Source organism: Lacerta agilis, chromosome 3 (genome assembly GCF_009819535.1).
Source record: "Lacerta agilis isolate rLacAgi1 chromosome 3, rLacAgi1.pri, whole genome shotgun sequence".
Classification (NCBI taxonomy): domain Eukaryota; kingdom Metazoa; phylum Chordata; class Lepidosauria; order Squamata; family Lacertidae; genus Lacerta; species Lacerta agilis.
Genome location: NC_046314.1, coordinates 72,654,860 through 72,667,943, shown reverse-complemented (window position 1 = coordinate 72,667,943; position 13,084 = coordinate 72,654,860). Strand labels below are relative to the sequence as shown.

The following is a 13,084-nucleotide window of genomic DNA, read 5'->3' as shown; positions in this document are numbered from 1 at the left end:
TACAGCTCCCAAGTTAAAACAGTACAATGCATCATCAGAGATCTACAACCTCTCCTAGACAATGACAGTTCTCTTTCTCAAGCTCTGGGAGGAAGACCCTTCATCGCATACAAACAGCCACCCAATCTCAAACAGCTCCTCACCCACAATAATACAAAAACAGGACTCAACAAGGACACTGGTACCAGAGCCTGCAATAAACCCAGATGCCAACTTTGCTGCCACATAAACCCGGATAACACCATTACTGGTCCCAACAACATCAAACACACCATCTCAGGACTATTTAATTGCTCATCTTCCAACATTGTGTATGCAATCAAATGCCAACAGTGCCCTTCAGCTCTCTATATTGGACAAACAGGCCAAACCCTACGCCAAAGGATAAATGGACATAAATCTGATATCAGGAATCACAAGACAGAGAAACCAGTAGGAGAACACTTCAATCTCCCAGGACATTCTATAAAAGATCTCAAAGTAGCTGTCTTAATACAAAGAAATTTCAGAAATAGACTGGAAAGAGAAGTGGCTGAATTGCAACTAATCACCAAACTTAAAACCATGGAGAAACCTGGTTTGAACAAAGACATTGGATTCTTATCTCATTATACATAACAAAGCCATCTTTAGCCATCTCACCCCTTGCATTTCCCTGCAAGACTAACTGCAGCCGTTTAGAGTCGTCAACAGGTTTTCCACACTTATCAGCCTATCACCCATTCCCACCACCCTTCTGAGTAATACCCCTCCCCACTCCCCCACTATATTTAAGGATCTGGTGACTTCTGTTTCAGTGTATCTGAAGAAGTGTGCATGCACACGAAAGCTCATACCAGGAACAAACTCAGTTGGTCTCTAAGGTGCTACTAGAAAGAATTTTCGATTTTGTTTTGACATTGGGATAGAGATATTTCACTCCACTAGTTTTGGCTACAGTCCAACAGGCAAGACTAGTTTAGGGAAAGGTCTCTCAGAAAAGTGTGCCCTTTGGAAGGTCAGAGGTGAAATTATTCCCCAAAGTCAGAGGAAGCCTACATATGGGCCAACAGAGAGATCATCCCTCTCTCTGCCCTCTCCATGGAATTAATTCTGGTTTTCCTGGAGCCCCAGGGTCAACCCAACCACAGCATTCCAAGCTACACCTTGTTTAATCAGGCATGGCTGATCATGCTACAACAAGGTTAGCCCAACCTGAGCTGTGAATCATTTCAGACATAGTAATAAAATAGCTTTTCATGAGAAGGTGAGAAAAGCACAGAAACATCATCTCCATAAAACAAGTTACATACTTCCAGTTCCTCCAGTTCCACTTGTGCTCTCTAACCAATTCATGGTATGGAAGAAATCCTGTGCCCAAAATGCTAGTCTTAAAAGACATCCAGCAGATTCCCCATTCCATTCATAGCTATATAGGGAAAGGGGGCTGAAGAGACCAAGTCTAGTTCAGTGACTGCCCAGAAAGCATAGGGTGGGAGATATTATACAACAGGGCCACAATGGATCATTGTGAGAAACATTTTCATTTGTAGTGAAGCCCTACAATAAAATGTCTTAGATGATGTTTAGCAAAGATAATTAGTAAGGATCAAATCAGTAAGGAAGTGGGTGGTGCTGTGGTCTAAACCACAGAGCCTAGGGCTTACTGATAGGAAGGTCAGCGTTTAGAACCCCCGCAACGGGGTGAGCTCCCATTGCTCGGTCCCTGCTCCTGCCCACCTAGCAGTTCGAAAGCACATCAAAGTGCAAGTAGATAAATAGGTACCTCTCCAGCAGGAAGATAAACAGCATTTCCGTGCGCTGCTCTGGTTTGCCAGAAGCGGCTTAGCCATGCTGGCCACATGACCCGGAAGCTGTATGCGGACAAACGTTGGCTCCCTCAGCCTACAGAGCGAGATGAGTGCCACAACCCCAGAGTCATCTGCAACTGGACCTAACGGTCAGGGGTACCTTTACCTTTACCTTTAAGGATCAAATAGGATGTTCTTAATGTAGTCTGCCCCACCTTGTTTCATAATGGCGGTGATTTATTTCATCCTGTTCCCTTTAATATACTCTGTTTATCATATGGGGACTGCAAATTCCCCTTATCCACTTCCTTCCTGCCCCATCATACAACCTATTATTCACATCACATGAGGAATTATAAATAATCAGCTCAGATGTCTTGCAAAGGAGACTGGTAACAAGTAGTCTTTCCATACATTAGTGAGTTTAATTTTTCACCAGGTGTGACTTTGCTACATTCCCCAAACTACAAAGTAATTTCTGCAAACAGAGCTGAAACCGACATGACAGCAAAGGGAATGGAAGGTCAAGATTTTAATTCTTCTTCCTGCTCTCAGCTTTCAAGATCAGAAGCTTTCCCTTGAGAGAAGCAATGTAAATTTCACAAAAGATCTTGAGAAGTGTGGTCATATGACACAAAATAATAAAAAGCAGTGCCAGAAACTTGGCTGAGAACAGCGTCAGCAGAAAGGAAAAAGAAAGAAATAGGTCAAGAAGTAAAACTAATATTGTTGTTTCTGCAGCTTTAAGTTTGCCTCCTTATGTGCATTTTGACAAGATGATCTATGGAAATGTAATGTCAGAATGATAACATACTTGTCACTTATAAAAATGCAAGTAATGCAAAGCTCCAAAGGTAGTTCTGGAATTTACACTAAGTTCCCTTGAGTCATGTACATTAGATACAATCAATCTTATTTTTTCACGGATCTTTAGACACTCCTGAGTGCAAACCACTGCATTACAAACATCTGCCTTTCAAAAATAGCACAAGAAGTGCCTTTTTAGAACATGGTGGTCCCATGATGGAATACAAATAGCCATGGGCCCAGTTCTGGGGAAAGTAGAAATTCTGATGATCTGACGCAAAATGAAAGAAAGCCACGCATGCCAAAACACACAATGTGAATGAACAGAACAGACATATATGACTGTGCAAGTGAAGGCACTGGAAGACGTGCAACACAAGGGTGGTTGCATCTCAACACCATCATACCCTTGGACTCTGCATTTACTTATTTTAGATGCTGATCACATTCTTTTTCCATGGTTAACATTGATTAGAATCCCAACTTCACCCACAGCTAGGGACAGAAAAGGCTAGTGGAGAGAGAAGGTGACTATCCTCCAACTATATGGACCATGAGTGGCCCTCCTCTAGTGATTAAGCACAGAGCAGGGAAGAAATAATGTCCTTCTCCCCATTACTTTATCTCATATTTTTTTTAGTGGAAGTTGACTATTCCCATATCAATTTTGCTAATTTTGGGTTAACACTCACCAGCTAAGTATATGTCACATGCAAATATATACATATGACAGAGCCCCCAAACCTTGAAAAACAACAGAACAACCACTTTAGGAGGCAGAATATTGGGGCAGAAAAGTGATGGGCAGGAAAAGGGTTATGTACCCCCATCTTCACTGCTATTTCTCAGCTCCAGTTTTCTCCCTTCCAAATCTGATTTTCTTTTCTTTTCTAGAGTACTAAGACTCTATTACAAATGTTTAAATCCAACATACAATTAGCTCTTTGCGATAATACATAACATTGCTTTTTCACATGCTATTAATCCTTTTATTTTTCCTAATGGGGATGTGGAAGACTCAGATTCAAATCTCTACCCTGTCATTAAGGTTAGCTGGGTGGCCTTGGGCAAGTCACTCACTCTCTATAACCTCCTTCATTAGGGTTTTTCTGAGGATAGGAGAGTATTGAAATCCACCCTGAGCCCTTGAATGAAGGGGAATGATTACCAAGACCATACCATCCCAAAAAACTATCACAGAAAACTATTGTAAAACAAAATAGAAGTCCAGCAATAGGAGGGAAAAAAACTCACCCCTCTCATAATCATCCTCAGCTACCGCCTTCGCTTGAAGTCTTTGAAGCTTTCTTATTAAGGATTTTATCTGCATTAATTAAGAGACAATTTACAGTATTTCTATGAATCTTTATTTTCTATTGAATTAAAATCTATATAATTGCATATATGATCATAACATTTCAAATGTGTCAATTTTGGCACACTTAACTAGAAAATTTCTGAGGGTACTTATGTCTTATAGATTTCAAAAGCAGGACAGAGCAGGCATCAAGATATTAGAAGAGCATTTCACAAGCTGTCAATTGAGACAGGTTTCATGTTTGACAATATCCATTCACATGCAAATCTAAAAGCACAAACACAGAACAAACTCTGAATTCCGTCTCCTGCCTTTCATGCTTCAGCCAAGAAATATGACGTCAAATAGTAGTAATTCTACCTAATTTTAAAATAAGCCTGAAACCATTAAGACCTAAGCAGTGAGCTAAGAACCAAAAACCCAAGGGGAAAGGCCTCTGTGAAAGAGGATGGAAGTGGCATGGAGGGAGCTATGGGGAGCATAACCAGGGAAAACCTAATGGCAAATGAGGCTGTATTGGTTGGCTGTTTATGTATTGCCAAAAAAGGGAGCGGGAAGGAAATACACTACCAAAAGAGAGGACATCACATTGAATAATATTTATATGTATAGAGGCAAATAATATGATAGAAATGGAAATACATCTCACCACAGCAGGAAAGACTGTGGCCTGGTGATCTGTGTGTCTGCCCAGTCTGCTTTCCCAGCTGCTACCTGCTGGTGGCAACTTCAAGGCCCCTTTTAAACTGGAGTTGGGCAGAAAGGGAATGGAGTTGACAGAAAGGGAGTAGTTAATGCAGGAATTTTTGGAAGAGAGGAGAATGCACACTAAGGAACTGATGGACCAAGATGATGGAGGATGCACTACAGCGCATGATGGGGCTGAATTTTGCATGTTGATTCAAACTAGCCAACATCCATTCCATAACCATATTTTCCAATCCACACTACAAATGCCACCAATAAGTGCAACAACTGCTTCCTATCTTGCACAACAAGCTGTGGATTTGATTTCAAATTCCTATAACACAAAACAGGAATGAGGAAAATGCTAACCTTTAATATACTTTGGTTGCCCAGCAAGCAGTCCTGTAGCACTGGCTCATATTTCTTCATCAGGGAATCCCAGCTGTGATCACTAACAGTGTTACTACTTTCATAGCCTGAGGTCACAGAAGAACCAGCAGATGCTACTTCCAAAGACTCAGTTGAACAGGAAAATGCAGCATTCGAATGTGAAAGTGAGTGTGATTCACAATCCTGCACTTTATCATCTTCTCCAGTCTCCCTTGGGCACTTGTGGTCTTTGCTACATGGAGAGATGGATGAAGCCCACAGTTCTTTCCCTGAAGTTCTTTGTTCCTCCCAAGGTACATGCAAATTAACATTTTCTGCTCTTCCTGCTTTGCATGTTTGCCAAGCTTCTTTAGGCTCTTTACGGTCTACTGGGCCTCCAATGTCATTTGTTTCACAAGCTGAATTTAGCGAGAGCTGTATGAAGCTAAAACTTGAATTAAAGTGATTCTGAAGACTGGAAGAGCTACAAGGCATGTCCCTGCTTTCAGATTCCTGGTTGTTGTTCTCTTCCTTCTGATCCAAAGCATGCATTCTTTCCTTCTCCTGTGCTCCACCACCAAGAGCAGTCTCCTTCACAGAGTCAAGCAAATTAGTCTGCTGTGAGGATGAGCTGGATGCAGGCAACAGATCTCTTTTATAGATGGCAACCACAGGACAAACAGGTTGAATTAGATCTTCTGATTGTTGCACTCTGAAATCAGCCAGGGGTCTGAGACTGTCTGCTTTATTTCCAGCAGTAGGCGATCCAGCTCCCACATCTGGGGAAACCGAGGGGCCGTTTACACAAGCATTACAATGGAACAATCCCAACTCATTTTTGCATCGCCTCTTCAGAAAGCAATTTTTAAATTCTCTGTAGTGTTTTCTGCCATTATGCTCAAGCCCTCTGGGGACGAAGGGTTCACAGTCAGAAAGAGGCTGAAATCCTATCTGCTGCAGCACTTCTGTTCTCATGTATCCTGGCCTCTTCGCCACCCTCTTTTTGTGAAAAGAGCCCGCAGGCAATGAGCCATCCTGGACCTCTAAAATAAAGAAAATGACAAAAGGGTCACAACAATATTTTGCCTTGTAAGGGAACAGCTTCTGGAGAAAATTACTTCCCTGAAATATAGACATAGGCTTAGTTTTTAGCAACATAATGCTGCTGAGAAGTAGAAACTAAGGGGCGGCATCCGGTATAACACAAATTTCAATAGCCCATGTATTCAATCCATTCAAGTGGTTTGTGCCCACATTTCTCAACACATTTTCCTACTTTTCCCAGGTCTGTAATTTCATCACTTTTGTCAATCTAATTCACATTTGAAGTTGCTCACTCTTTAAGCAATGAACCTAGATTTTAGAGAGAACAATGCAGCTAGAAGGCGAAGACACCTCTCAGCCTAGAATCTAGAGATAACAAAAGTTATTATGCAAAATGTATATCTGAAATATTTTATATAAAAAGATAGACTTAAGAGACTGATATCAATCACTCTAACCATTTGGCTGACATATTTCGTTTATAAATCTTGGGATTATGCACATTATCTATTATGTGTATAGATCTGTATCTGAATGGAAAGGCACAGCCCTTGCATATAAGACCATGGATTTTGGATTTCCTTCTATCCCTAGCTACAGGGACAAGATGTACGTACACATGTCTAAGTGTACATTATGACAGCCTTTCAAAGTGATTGGCACATGGACAGCTAACTGATTGACCCATTCATGCCCTAGAACCCCTGGTTTTCAAGAGCATTTAACTAGGGCATTGAGTTTTAATTTCCCCAAATTTTATAATGTTTTAAATTGTTTTAATTATTTTATTGTTTTAGTGTATTGCAAATTGCATTGGGAGCCCAAAAACTGCCTAGTAATGCACATATAAATAAAATCTTGCAGAGTACCCTTCTCCCCACCATGATCAGTGGAATGTCCAACAATGCCTGCTGATTATTCTAACCCTGCACACATTATTAACTTCACTGTTCCTTGTACTCCATTGACAAAGGCATGGGCACATAGCCCTGGTGTGACGTTGTGCTGGATAACCCTCTTCCCCCACTCCTTTTTGTTCATGCCTTTTGAAGGCTGCATGACAGTTGTTTTCTCTCCACCTGTGCTGTCCCTCACATTGAAAATTTAGCAATAAGATTCAGACTGCCTGCTGTTAATGTGGAGAATAATAGCAGCTGGACCATTTTCCCATTGTCTATTTCTGATTGTAAGCTCCTTGGGGTAGGGACCTGTCATATCAGTTCCTTGCAAAGCACCATGTACATAGATGGCACCATATCACAGAGTGCTTCTGTTCCATTTACAATCACAGAAATTCCTCTGTGTGTCATAATCCAGCTGCATTTCATATTCAATTCCAATTTTCAACTTTAGCTTCAGACCTGTTTTCATGGCTTGTTTTCATTTTCAAACATTTAACTTTTATGGTCTACATAAGTGCTTCCACACATTTTGAGCCTAGTATGGCTTTTCAGATAAATATATAGCCATACTCCAACACATAAGGAATATATAAACCAGTTTCTATCAAAGACCTTGCCACCATTTTAGGGCCAATACTTTCCCAAACCCTCTGAATATATGAAAAACGAAACTGTTGTGTTCTGAGAGGACCACTGGTTCAATTACCCCAGTGTTGTGTATTCCAACAAGCAGTATCTGTCCAGGGTCCAAATCAATACCTTTTGCAAAATCCTTTGCCCATCTGAGATGTTTCTGACATGTTTTGCCCCTTTGAGGTCTTTCCAACTGGCCAGTGACTTTGCCTTGGTCCCCAAGTCACTGCCAAATATCTCAAACCCCAGTCAGAATCACTCAGACATAGGAGCCAACTCCTAGGGGCTGGAGTCACTTTGTAACCCCCCCCATTAAAATACTGAGGTGGCCAGCCCCAACCCCAAAATTGATTGCCATTCAAATAGTGCGTGTGCACACCACACCTTTGGATCAATTATGTGGAGTGGGGCTAACCTGCTCCCCCAATATTTTATTCAAGTTGGCACCCCTACACTCAGATAGCTCCAAGCTGCCACACACTCATGCCCACCAAGCCCCAATGCTCCCTAATTCCAGATCCACTGTCACACCAACTCACCCCTCTTCTCCCTGAAGCCCCCATTCCAACAAAATCTGAGTCCCTCCGCAAATCCTCCCTTTAACTGTTGCAATTACCACCACAGAACCCAGCCTTATGTTTACCTTGCCAGTCTGGACCCAACAACTAGGATGCCCCTATTTTCATCGGAGAAGTGTTAAAGGGTATGCAACTGCGAGAAACAGCAAGTGAGAGAATACAAAAGAAAATACATGCTTTCTCCCATCTTTCTCCTCCCTCATAGCAGAACTATGGCAGTTAAAGGACAGCCCATTTGATTATGTGTTTGTTGCTTTTAAAGAGAATACACCTATCAATTTCGCAGTTTTGCAAAGTCTTCAAATATACTTTCATAAGCCTTCAAGGATGGCACCACCCAGTGAAGCAAAGGAGGCACTGAACTACACCAAGTCAAGTCATAAAATGAACTAATTAATATTTGTTTGTTTGTTTTTCAAATCTGCATCACCTTGCTGCACAAAGCAAGGTTACAAAGACTGAAATACCACCTATTCCTTTAAACACACCCACATACACAGAGTGCAAAAATGAAAAGCAATATATACAATTGCTGTGATATGTCATTAAACGATAGATTCTTATAAGACTGAAAAATCCTTTGCTGCTTTCAGTCCCCTTGAACATGTCTTTAAATGGCACACTACAGTAGAGAAGTGCATATTCAGAAAGCAGCAACAGTGCACACTTTTGGAAACAGGAGGAACACCAGCTGGCAAGTGGCTTCCTGTTATTCACATTACTCTTAACTAGAGGAAAGATCCTTCTCATAAGTTTCCTATTCCCAGAAAATACCATCTGCTGCAAGTAGTCATGGTTTAACTTTAAGCGAGCCACTTAAACTGTTTGGGTTAAAGAGCAACATTTTACTTTGCTGATCAGAGTTCTAGTAGGAAACAACACTAGGAGTAGGTTTGCATCATTTCAGATGCAAATGCTCCCCCCCTCCATGGTCCATAATATATCTGTAAAAATGCAATTAAAAATCCTAATAGCAAATAGCACAGCAAATTACAATTGCTACCACAGGCAGAAAAAAAATCACCAAGTGGCATACCAAGACCCTCAGCAATTTTCAAGCAGACTGAGGAAATTTTTGGAGGAACGACTGATCTACCCTGTAGGGTTTTTTTATCCAGTTCAGCTTCCAATGTTTCCACAGGGGGGATACGGCAAAAATGTACACCTAGTCTTGGTTTTAAAAACAAAACAAAACAAAACAAAACAAGTACAAAACAAAACAAAACAATATGCAACGATCAACAAAAGGTAATCCAAATCAACACTCATTACAAAAAAGAAAAGATTGAATTCACATGTCATTAATTCCAACATGACTTCCAATCTCCACATTGTGGTTCCTAATTACATTACAACTGCGCCCTTAAGGTTCTCTCTCATAGGTTGTTCAGTTGTGTTAATTTTGTAAAATTCTCTTATTTTATGCAGAAGTCAATCCAGGCCTGCCAAAGAATTTAGATTACAGTGGTACCTTGACTTACGAATTTAATCCATTCCGAATGCACATTCGTAGGTCAAAAAATTCTTAAGTCGAAAAAAGCGATTTCCCCATAGGAATGCATTGGAAACGGAAAATTCGGAAAAATTCATAAGTCAAGTAAACTGCATGTAAAATTCGTAAGTCGAGTAAACCCCATCTAAAACTGCCAACGGATGTCCTTCGGATGTCGAAAAATTCGTAGGCGTGCGGGGACTTTTTCATTCGTAAGTCGAAAAATTCATATGTCAAGTAATTCGTAAGTCGAGGTACCACTGTATTACAATGTTCTTTTAGATATTCTCTTTATTAAATATTTGATCTGTATGGTCTTGGAATATTGCTGTCAATCTTGCTAGCTCCGCATATTCTAACATTTTATTCAGCCAGTCTAATTTTGAGGGAGCAGAATCTCCTTTCCATACCTTAGCAATCAGAATTCTTGTTGCGGCTACTGCATACATTAAAAATTTCCTTATCCTTTTTGGAATTTCATTGCTCATTATACCTAATAGGAAGGCTTCAGGCTTCTTAGGGAAGGAACATTTAAACATTTTTTTAATTTCGTTACATATTGTTTCCCAAAATTCCCTGGGTTTTTTTTGCAGTTCCACTACATGTGGAGCATAGTGCCTTCTGCCTCCCTGCATCTCCAGCAGATGTTTAACCTAGATTTATACATTTTGGACAGTTTTACAGGTGTTAAGTACCATCTGTAGAGCATTTTCATGAAATTCTCTTTCAAATTGCAGCACGCAGTGAATTTCAGATCCTCCCTCCACAACCTTTCCCATGATTCCATTTGGATGTTGTAACCAAAATCTCTGGCCCATTGTACCATAACTGGTTTTACTTCTTCCTCCTTGACCTCCCAGACAAAGAGAAGTCTGTACATTTTAGAGAGTGGCTTTTTGTGTTTGTATTAGGTCTTTCTCAAGTCTTGAAATTTCTGTGGATAAGCCTTTCTGTTTGTCCTTTTGGAATGTTTCATTTAGCTGGAAATATTGCAATCAGTCAAATGGGTCTGAAATTCTTCAAAAAATTTTTTTAATTTTAACCTTATTTTCCCCCTCCAATAAATCTTTATAAGCTGCCCAATTACTTCTCATGTTTTGTTTTGTTTTAACTGAGAACGCTTCTGTCGGTGAAATCCACCATGGCATTTTTGGTTCTAGTAAGTCCTTATATTTAGCCCACACCATATATAACAGTTTCCTAATCATATGGTTCAGAAAGCCTTTGTGGACTTTAACCTTTTCGTATCCCAAATAGGAATGCCAGCCATATCTATTATCAAATACTTCTAGATCAAGCAAGTCGGTATTTTTTAACGTCAGCCATTCCTGAATCCAAGAGAGATAAGCTGCCTAACGATACAGTTTTAATTAAGGTTCTGGATGTCCACATCAGTAATTTGAACCTTACTATTAATCATTAAAATACTGGTATGTAGTAAAAAAAATAATAATCAGCTTTTATACTGCAAGGAGGACCAGGTCATGGACTGGAAACACTCAATACCATGAGCAATTGGCTGACCTGTTTAGGGAGCCACCAGAACTGCAGTTTGGGTCATCTCCCTGGACAGAAAAGTGATTGCAGATTCTGGCCACACCAATCCAGGCTAACCATTGGGCTCCCATAGGCCAGACAAACTATAAAAGGCTTCCTGTTTAGGCTGAGGTTTCCATGGGCAATAGCGGTCTTCCTGGCTCTCACCTGACTTACGGCTTTGCTCCTCACTCGGACCCCTGCTGTGACTCCTGGCTCTCAATGCTAACTTAACAGCTGCTTATAAAATAATTTACTGTAGTTCAATTTTCTACTTCACACATGCCCCTCACATTAAGAAGACCAACCCTGTATGTGTATTTTTTTACATCACTTTATACTGTATTTACTGCACAGATGTATGTCCAATAAAAACGGCTGGAAAAAGATTCCAGTCCTGTGCTCAATGATTTGGTCTGATTCACTGACAATCCTAAGCAGAAGATAGCTTGAAAATTTAGGTCTCTAATTTACTTCAAAGTAAGCTCTGTTAGGTTAAGTCAAACTTGTTGGAGTTAGGCTACTTGTATACAAAATGATTTTTGTTGAAACTCAATATACGGTTTTAACAATATTTTAACGGGTAGCATTACCTGGTAGAATGTGATGTTTTGCATGACTGTCGCCTTTGAGGAACTATTTAATAAGTCACTCATGTCTCAAGCTATTGGCTGAAAGACAAATCTTTGGCCTCAATGCCACCCGCTTCTGTCAAAACACCTGGTGAGTGCTTCAGTATAAGACTCATCAGGCAGATAAAAGGCAGCACGACAACACGCCAACAGAGGCCAATTTAAGAAGCAAGCACAGTTTGAGTGTTCCAGCTGAACTATTTGAATTTTTAATTTCACCAGGGGAATATATTGCAAATTAAGTGTCTGACACACAGTCCATTTGGAATGAGAATTGAGTTTACTGAAATAGAAAGCAATCTTCTCCTAGCAACTCAGTAGTGATTGCCCATAATGAGAATAAGACAACAAATACTGAAGCTGCCATTTCAGGTCAATAAGTCAGATACGGTATGTCCAAAATCTGGCCATTCAATTTAATAAAAATCTGGATTGTGACTGATCTCTAGCTATCCCACTTATACCACTTTGGCTGTTCAATATATTTACTGCATATTCAAAACTACAATATAATGTAATCCACAGGATCACATAAGATCACATAGCAGAATCAGGAAATGTTATCCAGACACTTAAAGAATGAAAGGAAGGCAGAGGAAGGAGCATGTGCATTTGCAAAACCATTTAAGGTGCACTAATTACAGGTGGCGCTGTGGGTTAAGCCACAGAGCCTAGGGCTTGCTGATCAGAAGGTCGGCAGTTCGAATCCCCGCGACGGGGTAAGCTCCCGTTGCTCGGTCCCTGGCTCCTGCCAACCTAGCAATTTGAAAGAACGTCAAAGTGCAAGTAGATAAATAGGTACTGCTCTGGCGGGAAGGTAAACGCCGTTTCCGTGTGCTGCTCTGGTTCGCCAGAAGCGGCTTTGTCATGCTGGCCACATAACCCGGAAGCTATACGCCGGCTCCCTCGGCCAGTAACACGAGATGAGCGCCGCAACCCCAGAGTCGGACACGACTGGACCTAATGGTCAGGGGTGCCTTTATACCTTTACTAATTACTCTTTAAGATGCTTTTCCCCCACACATGGCATAATTCACAGAAGGAATCTCCTACTGATTGGGCTCACAATCATGATACTAAAATACAGTGGTACCTCGGGTTAAGTACATTTCAGGTTGAGTACGCTTCAGGTTAAGAACTCCGCTTAAGAACAGAAATCGTGCTTTGGCGGTGCGGCGGCAGCAGGAGGTCCCATTAGCTAAGGTGGTACTTCAGGTTAAGTACGCTTCAGGTTAAGAACGGACGTCCAGAATGAATTAAGTACTTATCCCAAGGTACCACTGTAGTACTATACTG

General features: G+C 40.8%; 1 protein-coding gene across 4 annotated transcripts in view; it reads right to left on the bottom strand.

Moving 5' to 3' along the window:
- The window catches only part of DISC1 (DISC1 scaffold protein), a 181,189-nt gene that overhangs the window by 154,443 nt on the left and 13,662 nt on the right, over positions 1-13,084 (bottom strand). For 2 of the 4 annotated variants that reach the window (XM_033144279.1, XM_033144276.1), the window contains exons 2-3: positions 4,972-6,014; positions 3,852-3,921 (exon numbers count right to left, since the gene is read on the bottom strand). In XM_033144279.1, coding sequence (XP_033000170.1) covers positions 3,852-3,921; positions 4,972-6,014 — 1,113 coding nt within the window. Of the gene's footprint in view, positions 1-3,851; positions 3,922-4,971; positions 6,015-8,193; positions 8,247-8,977; positions 9,023-13,084 lie in introns of those variants that run through there. The other 2 variants (XM_033144277.1, XM_033144278.1) reach the window with 2 other exon arrangements.